Source organism: Electrona antarctica (assembly GCF_951216825.1).
Source record: "Electrona antarctica genome assembly, chromosome: 24".
NCBI classification, from domain to species: domain Eukaryota; kingdom Metazoa; phylum Chordata; class Actinopteri; order Myctophiformes; family Myctophidae; genus Electrona; species Electrona antarctica.
Genome location: NC_136803.1, coordinates 5120315 through 5144652, shown reverse-complemented (window position 1 = coordinate 5144652; position 24338 = coordinate 5120315). Strand labels below are relative to the sequence as shown.

The following is a 24338-nucleotide window of genomic DNA, read 5'->3' as shown; positions in this document are numbered from 1 at the left end:
ATGATTTTTCAAAAACAGCAGACCTACAAGCTCGTAGCGCACCACGGTGGCGCGCTACGAGCTTGTAGATCTGCTATTTTTCAATAGCTAAAGCATAACATAATGCTTAGTTAAAGGAGCATTCAGTGATTTGAGTGATTTGGAAAACCACCCAGTCCGCCCCGGTAACAAAATGTGCACATGCACGCTCTACAGTGGGGGGAAGTGCAACAGGCCAACAGCATGTGCACCAAGGCCCGCCCCACTCGATCATGATTGGAGGAAGGCCTCTCTCATCCTGATTGGATGAAGGCTTTGCCACCCGCCACCAAAACTGAAACTAGGGTTTTTTGACCCCAGGGGCTCACTGGGGACAGGGAGGAACTCCTTATATGGTCAGCACACTCTATAGTAGGGAGGATTATCCAGAAAAAATTTGATAAAAAGTGATATTTAGATCACTGTCAAATCACTGAATATACCTTTAAAACACCAAAAGGGGTTCCCGTCCAGAATGGGTTAAAAAAAGAAAAGCATGTTATTAGGCTACTGAATAAATACTTAACTTGGAGCTACCACCACTGGGCAATTTGAAATAAGTTTTTATTTACTTCAAGAACATGTTATAAACGCAGATGGATGGAACACCCATATATAAGCCATTCAAACTCTCATATTTACAAAAGATAAGAAAATAACAGCATACAAATAAATTAAAACCTTTCACTGCTCAGTCAGTTTTGTGTGCCCTCTTTCATGACACACTTGTATTTTCTTCCACCGAGATTCCAAGAGATCCACCCCAAGACACCATTATCTGTAGTCTTGAGTTTGCAGACATGAACAGAACTATGTCCACCAATGATGAGGTCCTCCACTCCAGGGGCAGAGTTTCCCACCTGACAATGAACGGGAGAGCTGTTTCAGTTCAGTTGCGGATGGTGATATTTGCCAGAGTAGCTTAACGCAAATATGGGAATATGTCATTGTATACTATACATTTTAAAGAGTTACATGGTCAAAAGAAGGGGAAAAAAATCAATCCTTCTTCCCTCCTTGAAAAACTAGGTATGCAACAGTTCAATCAATAATACAAAAAAAAAACTATTTTAATTCGATTATCAAATGTTTCATTTTGCAATTAGTTAACAGAAAAATAGATGTACAAGCTTACAACACCTTGCAATGCGACTAGGCATGTAACGATATATCATATATCGATATACTGGTGACAATTTCAATCTATTTAATAAAAACTTGATCCAAGGATTTGAGAAAACGTTTCCTGTCATCTGCCACAGTATTGAAAACAATACAAGTGTAAAAGAAAAAAGTTGTTTAAAAAAGAATCGTGAAAAATCATATTGTAAACCTAATATTGTGATTCGAATCGTATCGTGAGTAGTGAATTACATGCCTAAATGTGACACATTGTGAGCTTGTAGAACAGCCATTTACACTATTTCTGTGCCACTGTATAATAAATAATGAATTATAAAATAGGGCTTTAAGTGGTTAATCAGATTAATCAATTTAGTAGACAATAAAACATTGTATTTGCGTATAATAGACAGGGTTCATTGTGTCATAGTTCAGAGGCCCCTGAATTGGACACAATGAGGAAGGAGAGTTACTATGGTGTAGAACACCCCCTAGTGGACAAACAGGGTGGTGGGAGTCAATACAGAGAACAATGAGCACAAAAATAATCATCCACTCTCTGGGATGCCAAGAAAAAAAAAAGTAAGAAAATAGCCTTTTATAAGAAGTTAAATTTTCCATCCATCCTGCTTGAACATATATCTCGGTAATGTATGCAAAAAAAAGTAACTTAAGTTAATCTAAAACAGTAGTGTACATGAGACTTACGCTTAAATAAAAAAATAAGGCAAATAGTCAATGGAGGAAAGTCTTAAAAATGTTATGACAATTTGTACAAGTGCAAGAAGCAAATATGGTTTAACTTATGGCTTACTTAAGTAAAATAAAATGTGCATCCTATTAACAGCAGGCACAGCCCTGTTTTGTTTAAAATTGCCTTTTGTTTTGTATTTCTTTTCTTTTTTCACAGCTTACAAGAGTCCAGTCTTTCAGACAGAACACTGGTTCTCTGGACCAGGTTAAACAGCAGTTTAGGTCCAGGGGCAGGCACTTCAATACTAGCTCTTCCGCTGTGACTGTTCAGTAGACAGGAGACCTTTTTACCTGTATTAGAGGCAGAGGGTGTAGAAAAACCCTTTTATGTCCCAGTCTTTCCATGAAAACAGCTCCAAGGACACAGAGTCTTTTCACAATGTATGAAAAAAAAAGAAAACGAAAGTTGATCTATAGCTCTGATTTCTGTTATGACAGGCGCTGTTCAACTTCCCTACGTTGGTCCATGAATCAAACTTCTGCATCCAAAATAAAGAAAATATCTTTGAACCAAGGGCGGAAGTCTTCAGTTAGCTAAAATGGGTGGGGGAAACAATACAATTAGTGAAAAACATGAACAGTGGTCAAATATTTCATAATGTATAGAGGGTATGCGTGTGACATCATCATCAAACCAGGAAGTTATGCAGGAACGCCTACTGAGTGGCAAAAAACTACTTTCTGGCCTTGACAGCCCATACAGAAAAGTTTTATCTGATTGCATTAAACAACAAACAATGTTAAACTCACTTTGCCTGTTGCTTTGCCACTCGATGTGCCATTCACTTTAAGCATGCGCATACTCTCTATTCCTGGTCATATTCAGATGTGTGTCTATAGTAGGCCCGCAGTAATCATTGTCTCCCGCCCCAAAATTGCTTAATGCAGTCAGAACGTTTCTAGGGATGCAACTGTTAATCAAACTAATGAAACATATACATTTACAAAGTAAATGTATATGTAATTTAGGCATTTAGTAGACGCTCCGAATCCAGAGTGACTAAAGGCTCATTCATAGTCTGGATTTTCGGTGGTAAGGTGACCACCGAACTACAACATGACGCCATGAGCTGCGGTGAAGAGCAAACCACCGCCCCAGCCCTTCTCTGTTTTACCCACCACCTCTCAACGTTATTTCAGCTCCGGTGGTCAGCTCACCACTGGAGCGGTGGTCACCTCACCACCGAAAATCCAGACTATGAATGAGCCTTTACAGTAAGGTAAACACATACATCAAATGCACTAGACACTAGACAGTGTACTGCCTCATCATTTCATTTTAGGCGGGAAAAAAATGGTGAAAATAGCCAATCCACAAACTCACAATGAGTCATGATAATAGCTAATCCACAAGCTCACTTGTAGATCGGCTATTTCAATATTTTTGCACGATACTGTTGTGCATCAAAGTATAATTATTAGTATTATTCAATTAATCTAAAAATAAATTGATAGAAACATTTCAAAAAGTTCAATTGCAGACCTAAACATTACATTTTATAAATTATAATATGGAACAAACAAAGACAAACTCATTTAGTACCATTTTAGTGAAATTGTAAATGGCAAATAATTAGAATTGGCAGGGAAAAGGGGTTGTCACACTCAAATAATTTCAAAATCACTATGGATTCAAATCATGCTCACCATCATCATCTGAGTCAAAGCCAAAGAGGTTTGAGCACTTCTTCTCTGACTGGTGAGTCTGTAACTCGTCCATGCTGCTGAAAGAAATAAAACAGCTGGCACATCGCTGCCTCGGAGCAGGCATATAATGGGCAGCAGACATGGCCTCCTGGGCAGGAGATTGGTGATGGAACATCGTCAACACTTTCCTACGTTTTGGCATGGTGGTAAAGGATTCGTCGAGGTAGGCCGTGGGCGGGGGACGAGTGAAAGGCCTCTTCCCGTATAAAGTCTCTTTATGAGGCTTTGCATCAGTTTCTTCCTCCTTGACCTGACAGTTCTCCAGTTTCATGGCAAACACTTGACCGGCATCGGGGCTGCCGGCTGAACAAGCCAATGGTGCATCATGCACTTTTCCAACCGCTTCGACTGGGTTCTTTCCTACATTTTCTCGCTGGGTACTTGGATCTTTGCTTGGGGGTTCTGATGCACTTGTAACCTCCTGAGGCTCATCTTTCTTTGTGGGGGTGGAAGGAGGGTTTTTGTCTTTAGGGACACACCGTTTCTTTGCTACTGCCAATTTTTTGGGCTTCTCCTTGGCTTCTAATGTCACGGTTCCATCTGCAGTGGGTGCAGTTGGAGGGCTAGTGTGGTCTGAACCAGTAACCTTCTGTAGCTTCTTTTTCTTTGTGGGGGTGGAATGAGGGTTTTTGTCCTTAGGGACACTCTGTTTCTTTGCTACCGCCAATTGTTTTGGCTTCTCCTTGGCTGCTAATGTCCGTGTTCCACCTGCAGTGGTTGCAGGGCTAGTGTGGTCTGAACCTGTAATCTTCTGTAGCTTCTTTTTCTTTGTGGGGGTGGAAGGACATTTTTTCACCTTAGGGACACACTGTTTCTTTGCTGCAGGCAATTTATTTGGCTTTACCTTGGCTGATAATGCCAGTGTTTCTTCTGGAGTGGTTTCAATTGGAGGGCTAGTGTGGTCTGAACTGCTAGCTTCTACAGATTGCGTGCATATATCATTTGAGATGCTCTCTTGATTAACAGACTTTTTCTTTTTTAAAGACTGTTTTCCACTCTTTGCCACCTTTCTGAACCCAGTAACCTGTTGGGCTTCAGCTGGAGTTGTTGAAGTGGTGGGCTGCGTCATATCTAGCTGGGTACTGGGATCTTTGTGTGGCCTTCTTTTCTTAATCTTTGGGGGTTCTGATGCATTTATAACCTCCTGGATCTTTTTCCTTTTGGAGGTGGAAGGAATGGGTTCATCTTTATTGACGGCTGTTTGCCGTTTCTTTGCTAATGCCAATTTTTTAGATTTTTCCTTGACAGTTAATTTCAATGTTTCTTCTGCAGTGGATGGGGTTGAAGGGCTAGTGTGGTTTGAACTCTGGAGCTTCCTTTTCTTTGCAGGGGTGGAAGAAGGGTTTTTGTCTTTAGAGGGACGCCTTTTCTTGGCTGCAGGCTTTTCCTTGGCTGTTAATGCCAGTGTTTCTGCAGTGGATGTAGTTGGAGGGCGCTGGTTTGAACTGCTAGCTTCTACAGATGGCTCGGTTAAAGAATTTGAGCTAGCGTCTTGACTATTAACACAGTCTTCCATAATCCGATTTTTAAAAGACTGTTCAGAATGCTCTGACTGGACACTTAACTCCACTGTGTTATCAGAGCAAGTTGTTGCGATACATTTTTCATCATATACGTGAGGAATGTTGCTTACGTCCTTTTCACACATGTCTGATGCCCGTTTCGTTTGTGATTTGTCGGAGGAATGCTCTGTAGCAATAGGGACATTTTTATCCATACACTGATCAGGTTTCTCTTCAACGACAGATTCAAGTGTCTGATTCTCATCTGACTTTGCTGCATGGTTCTCATCAGTGACTGCTGGTTTGTCATGAGAATCAGTCGAATTTAACTTCTCATCAGTGATTGGTACCTCAGACTTATTTAATTTAAACTTCTCCTGGGTGGGTTTTTCACTGGACTTAGTTGATTCCTCAGGCATAATTGATTTAACCTTATCAGGCGCTGGCTTCTTCACAGATTTAGTTGAATGTAATTTTTCAGCTGGTTTCTTATCAGATTTAGTTGAATGTAATTTTTCAGCTGGTTTCTTATCAGATTTAGTTGACTTTAACAGACCAGCAGCGCCTGGTTTCTCCTTTGATGCGCTTGTCTTGAACTGCTCAGCAGTAACCGATTTCTCCTTTGATGTACTTGACTTTAACTTTTTGTCAGACTTAATTGACTTTGCCTTCACATCAGTGACCTGTTTCTCCTTAGATTTAGTTGACTTTAACTTACCATCAGCAACTGACTTCTCCTTAGTTTTAGTTGACTTTTCATCAGATTGGGTTGACGTCAACTTCCCATCAGCGACTGTTTTCCCCTTACATTTAGTAGACTTTATCTTCCCTTCAGTGACTCTTATCTCCTTAGATTTAGTTGACTTTATCTTCCCTTCAGTGACTGGTTTGTTCTTAGATTTCATTGACTTTAACTGCTCATCAGTTTTAATTGACTTTAGTTTAGCATCAGTGACTGGATTGTCTTTCAATGTATTTGATTTTGACTTCCCTTCAGTGACTGGTTTCTTCTTAGATTTAGTTGATATTAACTTCCCATCAGATTTTGCTGACTGTAACGTCTCGTCAGTGACAGTTTTTTCCTCATCTTTAGCTGACTTTAACTTTGCAGGAAGAACAGTTTGAAGAAGAGCTTGGCCCCTTAATCGGCATTTAGCTTTAAAACTTTGAGTTCTTTTAACAGCTTTTGTAGCAGGTAGTGAAGTTTTGTACGCCTTCGACTTATTACCCTGAGGTTTATTCTTCAGCTGCAGGTCACAATTTGTCTTGCCCTTCATAACATCAGATTTAGTTGATGTTAACTTCCCATCAGATTTAGCTGACTTTAACTTCTCGTCAGTGACCGTTTTTTCCTCATCTTTAGTAGACTTTACCTTCTCATCAATGAGCGGTGTCACTGTGGAATTGGTTGACTTTAACTTCAGTGATCCAGGAGGACGACCTCTTCTTTTATGGCATGTGCTCTTTATTAAGTGCTGTTTATTTAACTTATTCCCCACTTTGCTGCTGGTAGATTTAGTTGATTTTAACTTCTCATCAGTGACTGGTTTCTCCTTAGATTTAGTAGACTTTAACTTCCCTTCAGTGATTGGTTGCTCCTTAGATTTAGTTGATGTTAACTTCCCATCAGATTTTGACGACTTCTCGTCAGTGACAGTCTTTTCCTCATCTTTAGTAGATTTTAACTCCTCATCAATGAGCGGTATCACTGTGGATTTGGTTGACTTTGACTTCAGTGATCCAGGAGGACGACCTCTTCTTTTATGGCATGTTAAGCTAGATTGAGTTGATGTTAACTTCCCATCAGATTTAGCTGACTTTATCTTCTCGTCAATGACAGGCTTTTCCTCATCTTTAGTAGACTTTAACTTCTCATCAATGACTGGTATCAATGTGGATTCAGTTGACTTTGACTTCAGTGATCCAGGAGGACGACCTCTTCTCTTATGGCATATTATGCTCTTGATTAAGTGCTTTTTCTTTAACCTATTCTCCCCTTCGGTATCGTTTGTCATCTTTGATCTCTTGGACTTCTGCTCCGTTTTGATAGTTGCTGGAAGAACAGTTTGAAGAAGAGCTTGGCCTCTTAATCGGCATTTCGCTTTAAAACCTTTAGTTTTTTTAACAGCTTTTGTTGCAGGTAGTGACGTTTTGTAAGTCTTCGACTTATGACCCTGAGGTTCATTCTTCAGCTGTATGTCACAAATTGTCTCGCCCTTCAGAACATCAGTTGACATCATTGATGTTTTGTTGGGTTTGGGGGTGTAATGTTCTCTTTCGTGAAGGTTAAGTGCCCAGCGACAAATAAAGAGCTTGGGGCATCCGATGAGGCTGCATACCGCCTGCAGTGGGTCGTGCTTCCTTGAATGCCGTATCATTTCAGCAGTCGTTTTGAACCTGGCACCACAGCCCTTGTGAAGGCAGGGATGTCTGGGGATGAGTCTATGACATTCAACATGGTGCTGGTAATGTAGGAAACTCCGGACTGCCCTCCCACAACTGTGACATTGGTTTTTCCCAACACGGAAAGCCAATTCTAAAGGTTTGATGTTTCCATAATGATGATCTAAAGCATGGTAGAGGAGAGCAACACGGCATTTGGATGATACAGTATACCATGTGCATTCTTCTACCGGGCAACAAACCCTGTCCTGTGCCTCAGCAGTATTTTCCAGAACAGTTCCTCCATCGGTTTTTATTTCTGTCTTTGGCACAACTAGTGGTTCAGTTTCCTCCGTTTTAACAGGTGAAGGAGCCTGGAGCTCTTTCCCTACATTAAGTGGTGTTGTACTAGATCCCTCCTCTCCTCTTTCTTGTAACAAATCCCTTGGTCCCACTGCATGATCGTTATTCTCTGGCTGTTTACTAGTGCACCCCCCTCTTGTGTTCAGAGTATCCAACTTAGTTCCTTCATGCTCATCATCTTGGCCTGTGATAAGATGCCCATTTACTTTGTGAACCGCTGTTTTTTCAGACCACTGGTTGAACATGTTCTCGCCCCGTTTTTGTGGAGATTGATCATCATTTGAATTACTTCTAGAGCGTAACTTCCTGTGATCAGATGGAGTTGACTCAGGCGGGGTCAAACACCTGGAGCTTATGATAGACTTCCTAGGTCTTCCTCTGCGAGGTGCAGAAGACATACTTGAGGTCTCAGCCTTGGCAGACATCTTAACTTTACAGGTTCCTTGTGTCTCAGGAGACTCGTTCTCTTGGCCTTCACCGCCTGCTTGATCTTTGTGTTTCTTTAACTTCTCTAAATGTTCAGATAGGTGCATCATCGCCAAAATGTCATCTTTGAACAACATTCCACAAAACATGCACTCATCTTTGCGGTAATGGAGCATTGCATGTGCAATCCCATGTTTACCCTTCAATATCTTGTTGCAGAGGGTGCAACAATACTCTAACTTTGACTCCTCTGACTCCAGAGGGACATCCTCTGACTCCTGAGGGACATCCTCTGACTCCTGAGGGACATGCATGGGTTCACTGCTGCCGGGAGTTGTCACAGCTGTATCCTCCATTTCCAATTCATCTTGCCTGACCTCCTGCTTGGCAGTACTAGGGGCAGCCTGTTCGTTAGCAGAGGGACTAGAGGTAGACAGTATTTCGTAAGGACAATTGGATGGGTTTTCAAGCGGTGAGGCAACCTCTTCAGAGTTAATGTAGTCTTTCGCTAGCTCTTTAAGTCCCTCTGCTTCTGTTGCAACCTCAGTCACCATCTCTGTGCGTAGTGTCAGCGCACACATGTCCTTGTTGCCATGCTCATTGGTCACTGGCTCTGATGTTTCTTCTGGAGTTAATGTGTTCTCAAAAGTGCCAGTTTCATTCTGAACACGGGGGATAGCATGTGTGTCTGTTGGGTCTTTTGTTACATCATGTCTGGAAGTCATGAAGTCTTTTGAGTCTACGGCTGCAACTTCATTGGCAGAAAACCCTAAAACACAGCTGCTCTCATTATTCAGCTCTTCTAAATTCACAGCATCAGAAGAAACATGCTGCTCTCTACTATTAGCAGCAGACAATGGACTAGTAGCAATCCCATTCGGATTATCTGCTATACTTGGAGCTGTAATGTTTTCGGCCTTTTCAGCGAGGGGAAAGAGCGAATCGGATTTCTGCTCAGTATCTCTGCCAATAAGCGCTTCCTTGGGGGTGGGCGGTTCCTTTTCGGAGAGGGGGAAGAGTGAATCAGATTTGTGCTCACCATCCATGTAAACAAGCGATTCCACAGCGGTAGGAATGGCTTTGGTTGCAACAGGATCACATGACTGGGAATTGACATTATCTGCTACTGTGACTTTAGAGAATGTGGTTATTGAAGGTGAGATCTTTGCTGAAGGTGAACGTTTCTTTGCTGAAGGTGCAAGTTTGGAGATCTGAGCTGCCAAACTCTGCTTAACCTCAGCAAGAGATGGCTTCTGTGAGGATTTACGAGGTGTGTTTTTGGAGAGGACTTTATCATCACTAGGTGTTTGTGAGAGCTTGTCGGTGGGTGGCTGGGTTTGAGAAACCATCTCTTCAATGTGGGATTGGGTCAGCGTGGATGCTGCTTCTGGAGACTGCGAGGCAATGGTAACTTTCATCTCAGCAAGAGATGGCTTACAAGGTGTGTTTTTGGAGACTTTATCGTCACTCGGTGTTTGTGAGAGCTTGTCGGTGGGTGGCTGGGTTTGAGAAACCATCTCTTCAATGTGGGATTGGGTCAGCGTGGATGCTGCTTCTGGTGATTGCGAGGCAATGGTAACTTTCATCTCAGCAAGAGATGGCTTACAAGGTGTGTTTTTGGAGACTTTATCATCACTCGGTGTTTGTGAGAGTTTGTCGGTGGGTGGCTGGGTTTGAGAAACCATCTCTTCAATGTGGGATTTGGTCAGAGTAACCTCAGCAAAAAATGGCTTCTGTGAGGATTTACAAGGTGTGTTTTTGGAGACTTTATCATCACTGGGTGTTTGTGATAGTTTGTCGGTGGGTGGCTGGGTTTGAGAAACCATCTCTTCAATGTGGGATTGGGTCAGCTTGGATGCTGCTTCTGGAGACTGCGAGGCAATGGTAACTTTCATCTCAGCAAGAGATGGCTGCTGTGAGGATTTACAAGGTATGTTTTTGTAGACTTCATCATCACTGGGTGTTTGTGATAGTTTGTCAGTGGGTGGCTGGGTTTGAGAAACCATCTCAATGTGCGACTGGGTCAGCTTGGATGCCGCTTCTGGAGACTGCGAGGCAATGGTAACTTTCATCTCAGCAAGAGATGGCTGCTGTGAGGAATTACGAGGTGTGTTTTTGGAGACTTCATCATCACTAGGCGTTTGTGAGAGTTTGTCGGTGGGTGGCTGGTTTTGAGAAACCATCTCTTTAATGTGGGATTGGGTCCGTGTGGATGCCGCTTCTGGAGACTGCGAGGCAATGGTAACTTTCATCTCAGCAAGAGTTGGCTGCTGTGAGGATTTGCACGGTGTGTTTTTGGAGACTATATCATCACTAGGTGTTTGTGAGAATTTGTCAGTGTGTGGCTGGGTTTGAGAAACCATCTCAATCTGCGACTGGGTCAGCTTGGATGCTGCTTCTGGAGATTGCGAGGCAATGGTAACTTTCATCTCAGCAAGAGATGGCCTCTGTGAGGATTGAAAATGTGTGTTTTTGGAGACTTTATCATCACTGGGTGTTTGTGAGAGTTTGTCGGTGGGTGGCTGGGTTTGAGAAACCATCTCTTCAATGTGGGATTGGGTCCGCTTGGATGCTGCTTCTGGAGACTGCGAGGCAATGGATGGCTGCTGTGAGGAATTACGAGGTGTGGAGACTTTATCATCACTAGGTGTTTGTGAGAGTTTGTCGGTGGGTGGCTGGGTTTGAGAAACCATCTCTTCAACGTGGGATTGGGTCAGAGCAACCTCAGCAAGAGATGGCTTCTGTGAGGATTTACGAGGTGCGTTTTTGGATACTTTATTATTATCACTAGGTGTTTGTGAGAGTTTGTTGGTGGCCTGGGTTTGAGAAACCATCTCTTCAATGTGGGATTGGGTCAGCTTGGATGTTGCTTCTGGAGATTGGGAGGCAATGGTAACTTTCATCTCCACAACAGGCTTCTCACAAAGATCAATTGGTGGTACTTTGGGTGGACTGCTCTGCACAGAGGAACGAGTGATGGTTGAGACGGAGGCTTGGATATTTGACACAACGCCTTTGCCCTTTGGACGCCGGGCATAACAATGCAAATGCTGCACAAAGGTGCTTTCATCACGCGATCGAAGGATTACCTCTTTGCGATGCACAGGTTTCTCTGGCTGTGACTTGATAGGAACCTTCAATGTAGATTTATACAGAAGCATTTGAGGGTGTCCTCTTTGTCTATGGAAAGTCTCAGCAGGAAAAGAGCCCATCACCTCATTGTCTGGTAGGGAGAGCTCAAGAACCACTTCTGGGGGGGAAGGTTTTTTATGGCACTCATCGCTTTCCTTTGTTGTTAATTGAGAGATTTCTGATGCTTTGTGTTTTGCGTTGTTCTTGACTGGACCAGATCCCGGCCTCTTCCCCGATGAAGGTTGGTTTTGATTTGGGTGTTGTGTTTTCCAGTTGCTCTTTTTAACTTGACCACGAGTATTATTCTGATGTCTAATTTTATTACGAGAAGTGCTATTATCCTCTAACGTTTCAGAGTCTTCTATGAGCCACCGCGGCTTCCTTATCTTCCGTTTAGGGGTCTTGTTCTGCTCCGAGAGCCGCGTGATACGCCCGTGATACCCCTGTGAACTCTCTTCTGTTTTGTCTAGCCGCCAAAAGGACCGTCTGACTGGTTCTTCTGTCGACGTTTCCTTCCCAGCACGTGAGCCTGGTCTCCCCTTCTTCTTCACAGCATGATCAACAGATGACTGTGCAGCTTTATCAGAGCTGGCCTTGACCCGTTTGGTCGTCATGTGATTCTTGTCCTCTTTATTCTGGCACTTCTTCGCTCCTGCCTGGTCTGCCACTTTTGTTCTTTGCTGGAAGTTGAAATGTAAGGTGGGGTATTTGGTGCAGTACTCCGGGACCCACTTGTCCTCCATGATCTCTTCTAGGGCAGCACGCTCCACCTTCTCACTCATCAGAGTGATACATCTGGCTCGCAGAGCCATGAGGTTCCACAGCTCAGGGTCAAAGTGCAACCCCTTCTTCAGGACCTACAAAGAGAGAGAGCAACGTTTTTAGTTAAATGAAAAAGTTATAATCAAGAGCAGACTAACGCACAAGGATGATCAGATTTCACACAAAACAGCGACATTGACACAAACAAAATACATGACACTGCAGAGTAGAAATAAAAACTGTATTATAGATGGTATGCGCATGCATAAAGTGAGTGGCAAATCAAGTGGCAAAGTGAGTGGTAAAGTGGGTTTAACCCATTTTGGGCGGGAACCCCTTTTGGTGTTTTAAGCATTCCGTTCTGCTTTAGCTATTGAAAAATAGCAGATCTACAAGCTCATAGCACGCCACTGAGTGGCGCGCTACGAGCTTGTAGGTCTGCTATTTTTGAAAAGTCGTGAAAATGTGGCGCAAATCTTTGAATATATATTTCAGAGCGAACATTTTTAACTAAAATATTGGCTTCTGAGGGGTCCCTGGAACTACATATTTTGAGATGGGGGTCCGTGGCCCAATAGAGATAATTCTGGGGGTCCTTGACATCAAAAAGGTTGAGCACCACTGACATAGACACATGGGTTTTTCAGAAAAATGTTAGGATTTAGAAGCCTATTTTTTTAATCGACCTCAGTCCAAAATGGATTAATGTCGTTTAACGTTGGTTAATGCAATCAGATAGGACTTTTCTGTTTGATGTATGGTCTGTCAAGGCCAGAAAGTAGTTTTTTGCCACTCAGTAGGAGTTCCCGCATAACTTGAACTTCCGTATGATGATGATGTCACGTGCATACCCTCTATTTATGACTTATCGACCACAACATGCACTGCATTTGGTGATGATTAATTAAGCCGGTTATTTCACTACCTGTAGTGTCTCAAAGCGAACATGGTTGCCGACAGGACTGAACTCTGCATGGTACTCCTGGTCAGGCTGTGTGTAGAGGAGGAACACCATCTTGTACGCCTCCACCATGGGCTCCAGGAAGAAGACCAGCAGAGCACAGGCTCTGCACATCTCCAGGTCGTTGGGGAACAGGCCAGCGATGGTCTTGTAGATCAGGGACTTGGTGAGGACGTCGCAAGGAAGACAGGATTGCAGGGCCTTGGTGCACAGCTCCACACAAAACTGGAACCCATCTTTGCCCAACTAAATAGACAAAATTACACTGTTATGAGCTCTGAAATATGCATCTATGCTCTTAATACAGTGCCTCCTAATGGCCTACATGAGGAATTCCGACATCAAACCAATCTTGTGACCTTTAATATTTTTAACATTATGTACAGTATTCTGGCAGCTGATAACAGAATCATAATGTTTGTATATTTATCTACTATCTGTTAACTTTGTGGCTGCACAAATTCACATGCATTTGTTTTGCATTTTGTATTGTAGTACTGCAATTGCATTGTATACAGAACAACCTCAACATGCAATTCCAATTTGGGGTTGAGTGGGTGTTATATTATGTTCATGATATGTGGTGTTTTCTTGTAAGAAAAGGGACCCACCCACATATATTGGAAGAGCATTACAGGCCAAACCTATAGAATAACCCTGTTTGTGACGGGATGCACACGCAGCTTAGACACACCAACGGACCAACATGCGGAAACAACGGTCGTACATGCGGTCGAACATGCACTGCTCCCGTGCTTGTGGTTAGGGTTAGATTAGGGTTTGAGGTAGGTTGTCGGTCAAATGACAGCCGGACCAATAGTATGTCGAAACTATATCCTATACCCGTTTGTGACGGCCATTTTCATACGACTCCCAAGATTATGTGTAGCTAATGTGATGAAAAGAAAAAACACTGACATTTGTAGCATCCCCTAATCTCAGTGAAAACTGTGCTGTTTAGAGGCCCCTCAATGTACGATAAAAATGTGAGGTTGGGCCTTTTTTTGTCAAATATGCCCCTCGCGCAAATGTTTAAAGGCAATTATAGTCAATCCAAATGGAATACGAAACATCTGAGTGATGTATGTTCATCAAACTACTCCAGAGATAATGTGAAGCTGAATAATACTTTAATAATTTTTAAAGTTTTATCTAATAAATCTTCTATCTCCATTATTGCAAATCTATTGATTTGACTGACTGATTGAATGAATTGAATTGATTTTGCAGACATTTAAACAGATTATATATAAATATACAGACATTTACACAAATTGGATCATGAGCACTATTTGTTCTGGACTAAAGAAAAAGAAAAAACTGAATGTCTAAACTTTAGACATTCAGTTTATTGTGCAGTTAAACTTTAGACTCTAAAGTTTAACTGCACAATAAAGTAGCTTCTTATATTGAAAATACTTTTATATCTCACCTCTTCCAGAATGACTCTGATGAACGGGAAGATTGAATTGACATTGGTGGCAGACAGCATCAGCTCATGGCTCTCCTCAAGTAAAACTTCTTTGGAGGTTTTCAACCGCATATGTAGTTTGCTCCATATGAAGACAAGGTCACTGTGGGACAATTTAAGACAGATAAGATGGTAAATATTTCCACTAAATGCAGCAATATTAGACTACGTTAGACTTAGGCACAGACACAGACACAGAATGGCTCACTCTTTCTTGTCTATTAATGATTTTAGGAATGGGCACGGTTTAAACCAATCTGTGCCAAACCATGCACAAATGGGAATGGAATTGGATCAGTTGTTTGCTCTGCTGAGAACAATGCCTTGGTTAAAGCCCTATATGCATATGATAACCTAGCTCCTTAAAGTCCTATATGCATATGATAACCTAGCTCCTTAAAGCCCTATATGCATATGATAACCTAGCTCCTTAAAGCCCTATATGCATATGATAACCTAGCTCCTTAAAGCCCTATATGCATATGATAACCTAGCTCCTGGTTAAAGCCCTATATGCATATGATAACCTAGCTCCTTAAAGCCCTATATGCATATGATAACCTAGCTCCTGGTTAAAGCCCTATATGCATATGATAACCTAGCTCCTTAAAGCCCTATATGCATATGATAACCTAGCTCCTGGTTAAAGCCCTATATGCATATGATAACCTAGCTCCTTAAAGCCCTATATGCATATGATAACCTAGCTCCTGGTTAAAGCCCTATATGCATATGATAACCTAGCTCCTTAAAGCCCTATATGCATATGATAACCTAGCTCCTTAAAGCCCTATATGCATATGATAACCTAGCTCCTTAAAGCCCTATATGCATATGATAACCTAGCTCCTTAAAGCCCTATATGCATATGATAACCTAGCTCCTTAAAGCCCTATATGCATATGATAACCTAGCTCCTTAAAGCCCTATATGCATATGATAACCTAGCTGTAGCTCCCAGGCTTTTGAATCTGAAGGGGTTTGTCATGTTATTAAAGAACAATCTCCGTCTCTGTTCTAAGCACATACTCATTTTAAATGTCTATACCGTACAATCCCCTAAATGGTAAATGGTGCATTTATATAGTGCTTTTTATCCAAAGCGCTTTACATAGATTGTGCATTACATTCACCCATTCATACTCCGATGACGGTGGAAACCATGCATGGCACCAACCTGCACATCGGGAGCAAATAGGGGTTCAGAGTCTTGCTCAAGGACACTTCTACACTAACTCTGGGGGACCCCGGGATCGAACTGGGAAGCTTGCGGTTCCCATTGGCCACTCTACCCTCCACTCTACCCGAGCCAATGCCGCCCTCTAGTGGCGACTCTACTGGTGACTTTGCTAGAACAGATCGGTAGAATCCCCAGTCACACTAGAAATTGTCAGAGAAAGATGTACAGTATTCATGTATCCTTGTGGGACCAGAAACTTTAGCGAACAAAACACAATTTACACCACCTGGTGTGAGGTGCAGTAACTCACCATTTTGATTGTAAGAAAGCACTACACCCAATTAAATGACAGAAAATAGTTCTGACTGCAAACCCTGACGCCTATCTTTTGTTTTATTTATATTCTGACTGGCACAGAAGGATTCTGCACTGGTCAGACGAAGGAGGAGCCAGGCCTGGACGGCCACAGCGCTTGGAGCCCCTCCCTCTCCACCTGGGGTGGAGGATTGGCAGCCCAAACCATTTCTTCCGTGAGGAGGAACAAAAAGCTACAGACTGGAGTAAAACCTACAAAGAAGGTTTAACCCATTTTGACCTGAGATCAGATTCTAAAAATGTCTTCTACATCCTGACAGTTTTCTGAAAAAGCTATGTTTCTATGTCAGTCGTTCTTCGCTTTTTCAAAAATAGCAGACCTACAATAGCTAAAGCATAACATAATGCTAACACCAAAAGGGGTTCCCGCCCAAAATGGGTTAAAATCAGCCTTGAGTGGTGCCGAGGCGGAGATGTGTGCTGTTCAACAGCAACGATGACGCAACGCACAGAAGGATTGGGCATTTCTGGTGAGACGAAGGAGACAGGAAGCCCAACAGCACCTGGAGCCTCTTTGTGTCACCAGCATCTTCTAATGTCTACCGACTGTCGCTCAGTCTCACAAGAGACTAGTGATGCACCGAATATTCGGCCGCAGAAAATATTCAGCAGAAAATGGCTAAAAATGCATTTTCGGTTTCGGCCTGAATAGGCAGAAAATATATCACCGAATAGTGTATGCTTTTAATGCATTCAAAAGAGCTGAAATTTTTTTTTATGGACCCATAATAGTGATTAATATTTAAGTAAATTTTTGCCATATCCATTTCTTTTGCCATAAATCAGGTAGCGGTATTTGGATATTCGGTATTCGGTTTTCGGCCAACTGTTTCCTACAGTATATTCGGTATTCGGTTTTCGGCCAAGAATTTCCCTTTCGGTGCATCCCTACAAGAGACAGTTTAGTGTCCTGCCAAATGCTACTGGCTCCTTCCCCCACCAAGGTCAAAACAGTGAAATCAGTATAGCCATGGTTCTATCTTGCCGATTAGCATGTCGAAGTTCACCAAAGTTAGACTGAGTCCACTGATGTGTGTTGTATAAGTCTTGTGTTTTTATTGTGTAAACCGAGTGGCACTCATGCATATATAATAGGGATGCAAAATAATTGCAACAGGCGCTTCTCGATGGCGTCACACCATCTCGCCAAGATCCCGCCCGTAGGTGCCGCTGATTGGTCTGGCCCCGCCAAGGCCGGGATCCCTGAGCAAGCCCAAGACGGTGGCTGTGTTGTGAACTTGTGAATCAATAACGCCCCCATCTGGCGGAGCCAGGTTAGGTGTGACTGTCCCTTTAGTATAATTTCATGATTTCTAGCGACAGTAAAAACCTACCACAAGTGGTCCATGTCTCCCCTTTGGACCTGCTGGGAGAGGAAGGCTCTGGTGAGGGCCAGTAGTGATTCATCCTCTTCCTCGTTCTCCATATTACAGATGATGCGAACAGCATCTTTGCCATTAAGATTAGCCACCTGTGAAAAAAAAGGCAGATGGCTTGTTCAAAAATGTTATAAACGTTACTGTAATGTAAAAAAGTATCAAATGTTTTCCAAATGGTAAAGGGAACTGTACGGGTGTGTATCTCTGTGCATGTCTGTCTCTTGTCTTATTTATAACTATGGTCTGCGTGGCGTTATTATGGATCCCACCGCAGTTCTAGGAAAGCCCTGCTGTAATTGGCCAGTAGTGAGCAGCCGTTTACTTCCTGCTTGCACATAGTGTGCGCAAAGTTGACGGCCAAGATGACTCGAGAAATTCCATCAGCTCACTGAGCCTTTCCCCTCGATCATCTTGGCCATCAACTATGTGCATTGCCCATGGGCAAGCAGGGAGTAAAGAACCGCTCAACTTATAGAACTATGCTGCGCTCACACGATAAGGCAGCGTCTGTCATCAACAGTGTGACAGAGTCCTGTGAGAGAAAACAACGCTCACTATTTTAAAGACTCTGGGCACAAGAGTTAGCCTTGCGGCTGCGCAGCCACGACACATCAACTAGCCAAATACTGAGTCGTTCACATCCCTACTCTTATTATCATACATCATCACATTCCGTGGTACAAACACAAAGATGTGCAGAGGCTAGAACCCCTCAAAAATACTTCCACTACTACTTTATATATATATATTTTTTTTTAAATCACACCCGTGTGAAGTGAGGGGCGCTCTTATCATCGTACATCATCATGACGCAACATGATTTGCTCAGACACATATGACGGAAATTCTCCATTCATTGTCAATGGCATTTAATGTTTGTGTTAGGACAAAATAGCCGATTTGCTTGTCTACATATGACGTACATTTTCCTTTCATAGTCAATGGCATTTAATGTTTGTGTTTCCACAAAAAGCCGATTTGTTCAGAAACATATGATGTAAATTATCCTTTCATTATTGTCAATGGTAAATGGTAATATGTAAGAGTTCAGGACAAAAAAGCTGTATATAAGAGGGGATAGCACCCCTCAAAAAATACATGTTTAAAAATGATAATATAGATATAATAATCGATTTGTACTAGTGATGGGAGATTAAATCGGCAAACACATCGGTATCGGCCGATTTTAGTTGTTTTTAGATTAATCGGCATCGGTTCGATTAATCAGTCTGTCTTAAGTCTTTACAGATAAACAAGCCCAAAGTAACAGCTTGAACAGATCTACAAGCTCAAAATATTAAATATAAAAGGTATTTAATCTGATTTGCCTAAGCCTGCAGGCTGCAGTGCAGATATCCTGTTACATGTATTCTAAACATGTATTCTTCAGAATTTTTTCAATACAGAATTAGATCATATCGACAGCGGAAATATCGGTTATCGGCCATAATATCAATTAATGTCTCATCGGCACATCCCTAATTTGTACTTTCAGTCAATATTATTATACAGTCCTCCCTCATACACATCACACATGCAGTGTACACATCATCTCTATACAACAGTCACTCAGCCCACCTCTTTGTTCAGAAGGTCGTTCTGGGAGGTTTTGTGAAGCCAGGTGAGGTACACCTGGAGGAAGAAGGGATGTTCTCCTGCTGTGGGATGCTGAGAGCAGCACTTGGCCAGGGCCATAGCCTCGCTGACCCTCTCACAGGTCAACAGGTAGCGTACCCGCAGCTCCAACAACACTGGCAGCTGGGAGCCGATATATCGGTCCACTGTGGAGGAGACAAACAGGAGGAGAGATGTCCATTTAGTTCCATAATAGAGCAAATGAGGAACAAATGTGGATGGTATAGAATATGTGTTCACCGTTACAAACCTTCAGTCTGAGGTAATGTGGACTGTGTGAGGATGGACTGCAGAGTGACGTTCCCCCATGGCCCGCCATCTTGTAAGCAATTGCTCACCTCGAGCAAGTGAACATTCTGATGCCTCGCGAGGGACTTATGACATTCCTGAAAGACAGCAAGGAAGAAAGGGATGGACTATCATAATGCACAATTATTTTTACTGTATTAGGGGTTTTCTACTCCTGAAATGCAGCAAGTTTGAGTTCACCATTTAGTCAACACCAGGCAATAATAAATAAATAAATCCTGTTTCATCTTCACCCATGCTTGAAAGATCTTTCTGCTCTAGCCAAATTGTAGGTGAGAGGGAGAGGGGGCAAAGGAGAGTGAGAGCGAGATACAAAAGGCACCAAAAGTAGCCCAACTACAATATACCGTATTTCCTGTTGATTAGATGAACCCAACTGGCTGTCCCTTTCACCCTCACATCTCTCCGCACCCCGCAGTGATGGGCCAACGGACCCACACTTTGAAAAGCCCTGCTCTATGTGGAATGACATCTGGGTGATGTCACCCAAAAGGCATGGAACCAGGGGAGGATGCACTTGTGATTTATACCACATGTTGTAATACATAATATATACTGCAGTGCTGCATTTTAAAAGGGAAAGTTGCAACAATGACAGCTGCTGTCAAATCCCTTCACAGAAATACAAACCGAAAGTAAATGGTTTGAAGCCTCACCTGGAATGTAACAGTGAAGTGTTTCAGTGGATCCTGATTGAAGTCATTCTTTTCAAAAAACAGCAAGAGCTCAAACACACTCCTGTGAGGGAACAGAAATCCTATTAATGTATCTTTGGGCAAGAAATGAATTCTTGAAATGTGCATTCTGTTTCCTATTAATAGTCCTAACAAAGGTCTCCATCAGGGTTACTTACAAGGCCAGACTGCTGAGCATGTAGTGTACATCATCACAGCCTACTGGAAAGAAGAAAGAGCCTCGAACAAAGTAGCAAAGAGCAATCTCAAATATCCTGAGTTGAGGCAGTGGAGTCTGCCAGTGACATGTGTACTCCTCCACCAGCTAGAGAGTGAGAGGGGGAGAGAGACATCACAATTTAATTGTTAAGAATACTTCAGAGTTATGGAACAGCTTGCATTTCCATCTAGTGCTGCACAATTAATCGAAAACAATATCTAAATTCAGACACCTATGCGATCTCATTTGTAAATTTGAGCAAGAATGGTGCAGCACTAGGTTGGCTGTTCAATTCATTTCAGTTACTCTTGTGATTTTGCTACAAGAGAGAGACTTTAAGAGAGGTTGAACTCAAGCACTTTGACGTTGTGTCTGTTTAAAGGAGCATTCAGTGATTTGGGTGATTTGGAAAACCACCCAGTCCGCCCCGGTAACAAAATGTGCACATGCACGCTCTACAGTGGGGGGAAGTGTAACAGCATGTGCACCAAGGCCCGCCCCCACACATGATTGGAGGAAGGCCCCTCTCATCCTGATTGGATGAAGGCTTTGCCACCCGCCACCAAAACTGAAACTAGGGTTTTTTGACCCCAGGGGCTCACTGGGGACAGGGAGGAACTCCTTATATGGTCAGCACACTCTATAGTAGGGAGGATTATCCAAAAAAAATAAAAAATAAGTGATATTTGAATGAAGCGAAATCACTGAATATACCTTTAAAGCCATAGTAGTTGGCTTCAGGTGCAACATTTTGAATATAGTAATGCTCAGCAACTACAGACTGACAAAAAATATTTTCATGAAAAAATGAGAATCGTGATCTCAATTCTTACATTTGAGCAAGAAATCATGCAGCACTATTTATATCCATGGTGTCACTGTCACTAAAATAGCCACAAACATGCATACTGTAGTAAGGTGTCTATTGACAGTATGGGAGGTATTTAATTTTGTGTGGTAAGTTTTCCCACTGTGCAGTGTGCACATTGCACACTTTTAGCACTCCAAGTTCTCCATTCACTGATATAGATATACCAGTGCCAACAATGAATAATAGTGTGTACAACAACCGACAATTCAGGTACAGGACAAACTGTCTTCATCAGGCAAACCCACCTTGCCTGATTAAGACTGTGGTTGTCAAACAGCAAAACAAATTATAGAGCTTAATTCAGTGTACAGACACTTTCTTTGGTCCTGTCTTTAAGGATCCAGAAACCTTAGAGTTGTGTCTCCTGCAATGGTTCCCAAACCCGGTCCTCAACTACTTGCATGTTGGTTTTGCATCCTACCAAGGGAAGAAGTCCATTGCATTCCTTATAGTCTCCATAACTGTCTAATAAGAGACAAGCTAGACCTGGGCTGGTAAGATAGAAAACAGTAGATGACCAGTACTACACAACCTATACCAAGGTACTACCAACCTATAGACCGATTCAGAAACCGGTCTCATGGTCACAGGCAATGCGGTGTAAACAGTTGGCTCTTCTACTACATCGAATGGGAAAGTGACTGATGATCTTTTACCTGCTTTTTACTAACACTAACTTTACAAAGACCGCAGTGTATTTTTTGACATTCTGTTTCTCTCCTAAGTTGAATGCTGCCACTACTGTTGTAGCAGCCATAAACTACACAGGTTCATCCCGATGTTCTGGGCATCTTTGTAAAGTTAGCGTTAGTAAAAAGCAGGTAAAAGAGTAACGTTTGAGCAGACTAACATCATCATCATGAGCTAACTGCCTGACTCAGCCCTGTCCAAGTTACGACCCGATAGGCACAGAATAGTAAATCCTCATCCCCCCTACAATGAGCACAGTGGAGCGCTCCCTACTCCACTGACAGCTCGTCTCTCCCAATCTCAAGCTACCCTCACGAGGCTACCCTTCGTGGGGCAGAAAACGGGGTCGCATCATGGACGGCCCCCTTAGACCATGCTGGGCCAAACCATAGGCAAAATTGTACATATGAAACCATTCTCAACCATCCTCCATAGAGCCCAAAACTTCTGAATATTGGGGAAAATGGGGCTATAGTAATTAGAAGGTCACAAGTTTGATGGGTAAAATCTGAACAGAGTAAAAAGTCCCAGCAATAGGCGCTCGGGTGGTGCAGTGCTAAAGTGCCTGTCCAGTGCCCATCACCAAAGAAGTTGTGGGTTCGAATCCACGGTGGTGCATGCTGCTTGGTCGAGCATCTACACGAACACGGGAAGGGTGATAATTGTCATTTCAATCCTACGGGCTGTGGGAGGCACCTGTCAGCAACAGGGAGAGTTGGAGTGAGGAGTAGGGTGAACTAAAGACTCCTCTACATCCTCCCGGTGGGGGCTCCTCACAATCAGTAGCATACAACAGCAGTGACAACACAGAAATGTGTGTGGGGAGGGGAAAGGAACTGGTTGGAATAACGTGTTCCTTCCACGCGCTACGTCCAACCAGGGAAACTCCCCCCTGTCAGGTGTAAAGGAGCAACTTGGACACTCAGGCATGAAGGAAGCATGAGTTCAAGTCTATTGCTCTCCCCATGTCCCCCATATATGGGGACTAGGTTGGCGGAGGGTGTGTAGAGCCCAGGATCACATTAGATAATTGACACAGGGGTGAAAAATGGGTTACAAAATCGTGGGATACATTTTTAAAAGAAATGTGTGTGGAGGGGAATTACTTGGCATGACTAAATTGGGAAGAGGGGGAAAGATCCCAGCAATATGCCAATGTACTTGGCAGAAAAAAGATAGGATGTGTTACATTGATTAGCGTGTCATCTTAGAGTTCCCTCATATATTTTTAGGTCAAAACATTAAGTCAAATTCAATAGTTAAGCACAGCCTCAACAATACCAATCGTTTTAACAAGTGAGCAACATGCAACTGATGCAAGTAATTGGAATTGGATAATTTGCTAGCTGTTGAATAACATTGTAACATGACAACCTTATTGCAACATTCTGTTAAGGATGGGGCGGTTGGTGCCGACAACTTATCTGTACGACAACGCTGTCACAAAATACCCCAATTCAATATTAGTATCTGAAAACTTCGATGACATATTATGCACGCATAGTCGTGTTGTTGCTAGCGTAACAGTTCTGGCGTGACTACTAGTTCACAGAATTCACAGGGGGCGACACTGTCTGGTTATCATTATCAATGTCAAATATGAGTCAACATTTAATCCACTACATGCTTATTGAATTCACATGTATATCATATATCATACATGTGTAATATCTTTGGTTGTTGCCCAGAAACGTTTTGTTGTTTGTTGTACAAATGCTAAGCTAACCAGGCTAATGTTGGGCTAGCTGAACAGTTAGCTGTAGTGGTTAGTTGACTAATTGATTAACATGACAACTTATTGACAGTCAGGTTCAGTGACACAACCCATGCTGCTGCTGTTGTTGTGGCAAAACACCACACGCATGTCTTGTTATCAGTAGATTAGCTAAACCTGACGGCTAATGTTATGTCCGGACTTCGTCACGCGACGAGCGTAGCTCGACAAAAATGACGCACGCCGAGCTGACAATAAAACATGACGTGATATCAAAGGGAAAAAGTTGAAACGTCTGTTTTTGTGTGTAATCAACCGACAGGTTCGCGCGACGTGGTGGGGCCGAAAAAGTCTAAAAATTGACGCTAAAGAGCGTTAGCTTATTTCTGGGGGAGGGGAATGGGAGTGAAGACTTGCTGCTAGACAGCCAGTGTTTTTTTGTGTTTTAATTCGCTGGAGAAAAAAAGCCGTGCCTCCCCGGCTGTCTTACCTTGCGGAATTCAGCACAGAAGGTTTTAGAGTCCACCTGCAGCGCGTGACTCGAGCAACCATTTTTAAACAAACTCTGTAATTGCTTCTCGAAGCCCTCTAAGTCGAGTGCACTGCCCTCCTCCGCCATACTGCTTCTGTAGCCTCGCGCGTAGCTAGTGCTGCTGCTGCCATGGAACACAACAACCGAGGACTACAACGTG

The 24338-nt window shown here is 42.8% G+C and overlaps 1 protein-coding gene across 1 annotated transcript; it reads right to left on the bottom strand.

Moving 5' to 3' along the window:
• Positions 1–565: 565 nt before the first annotated feature.
• Positions 566–24318, bottom strand: LOC306917472 (uncharacterized protein). Its single transcript, XM_079495698.1, has 10 exons — positions 24137–24318; positions 20331–20476; positions 20134–20215; positions 19419–19554; positions 19112–19314; positions 17489–17625; positions 14561–14702; positions 13093–13374; positions 3541–12262; positions 566–2263 (listed from the first exon to the last, which is right to left on the bottom strand). The coding sequence occupies exons 1-10, from the start codon at positions 24263–24265 to the stop codon at positions 2190–2192; spliced, it is 10053 nt and encodes a 3350-aa protein (XP_079351824.1). The 5' UTR covers positions 24266–24318; the 3' UTR covers positions 566–2189.
• Between the last annotated feature and the right edge of the window lie 20 nt (positions 24319–24338).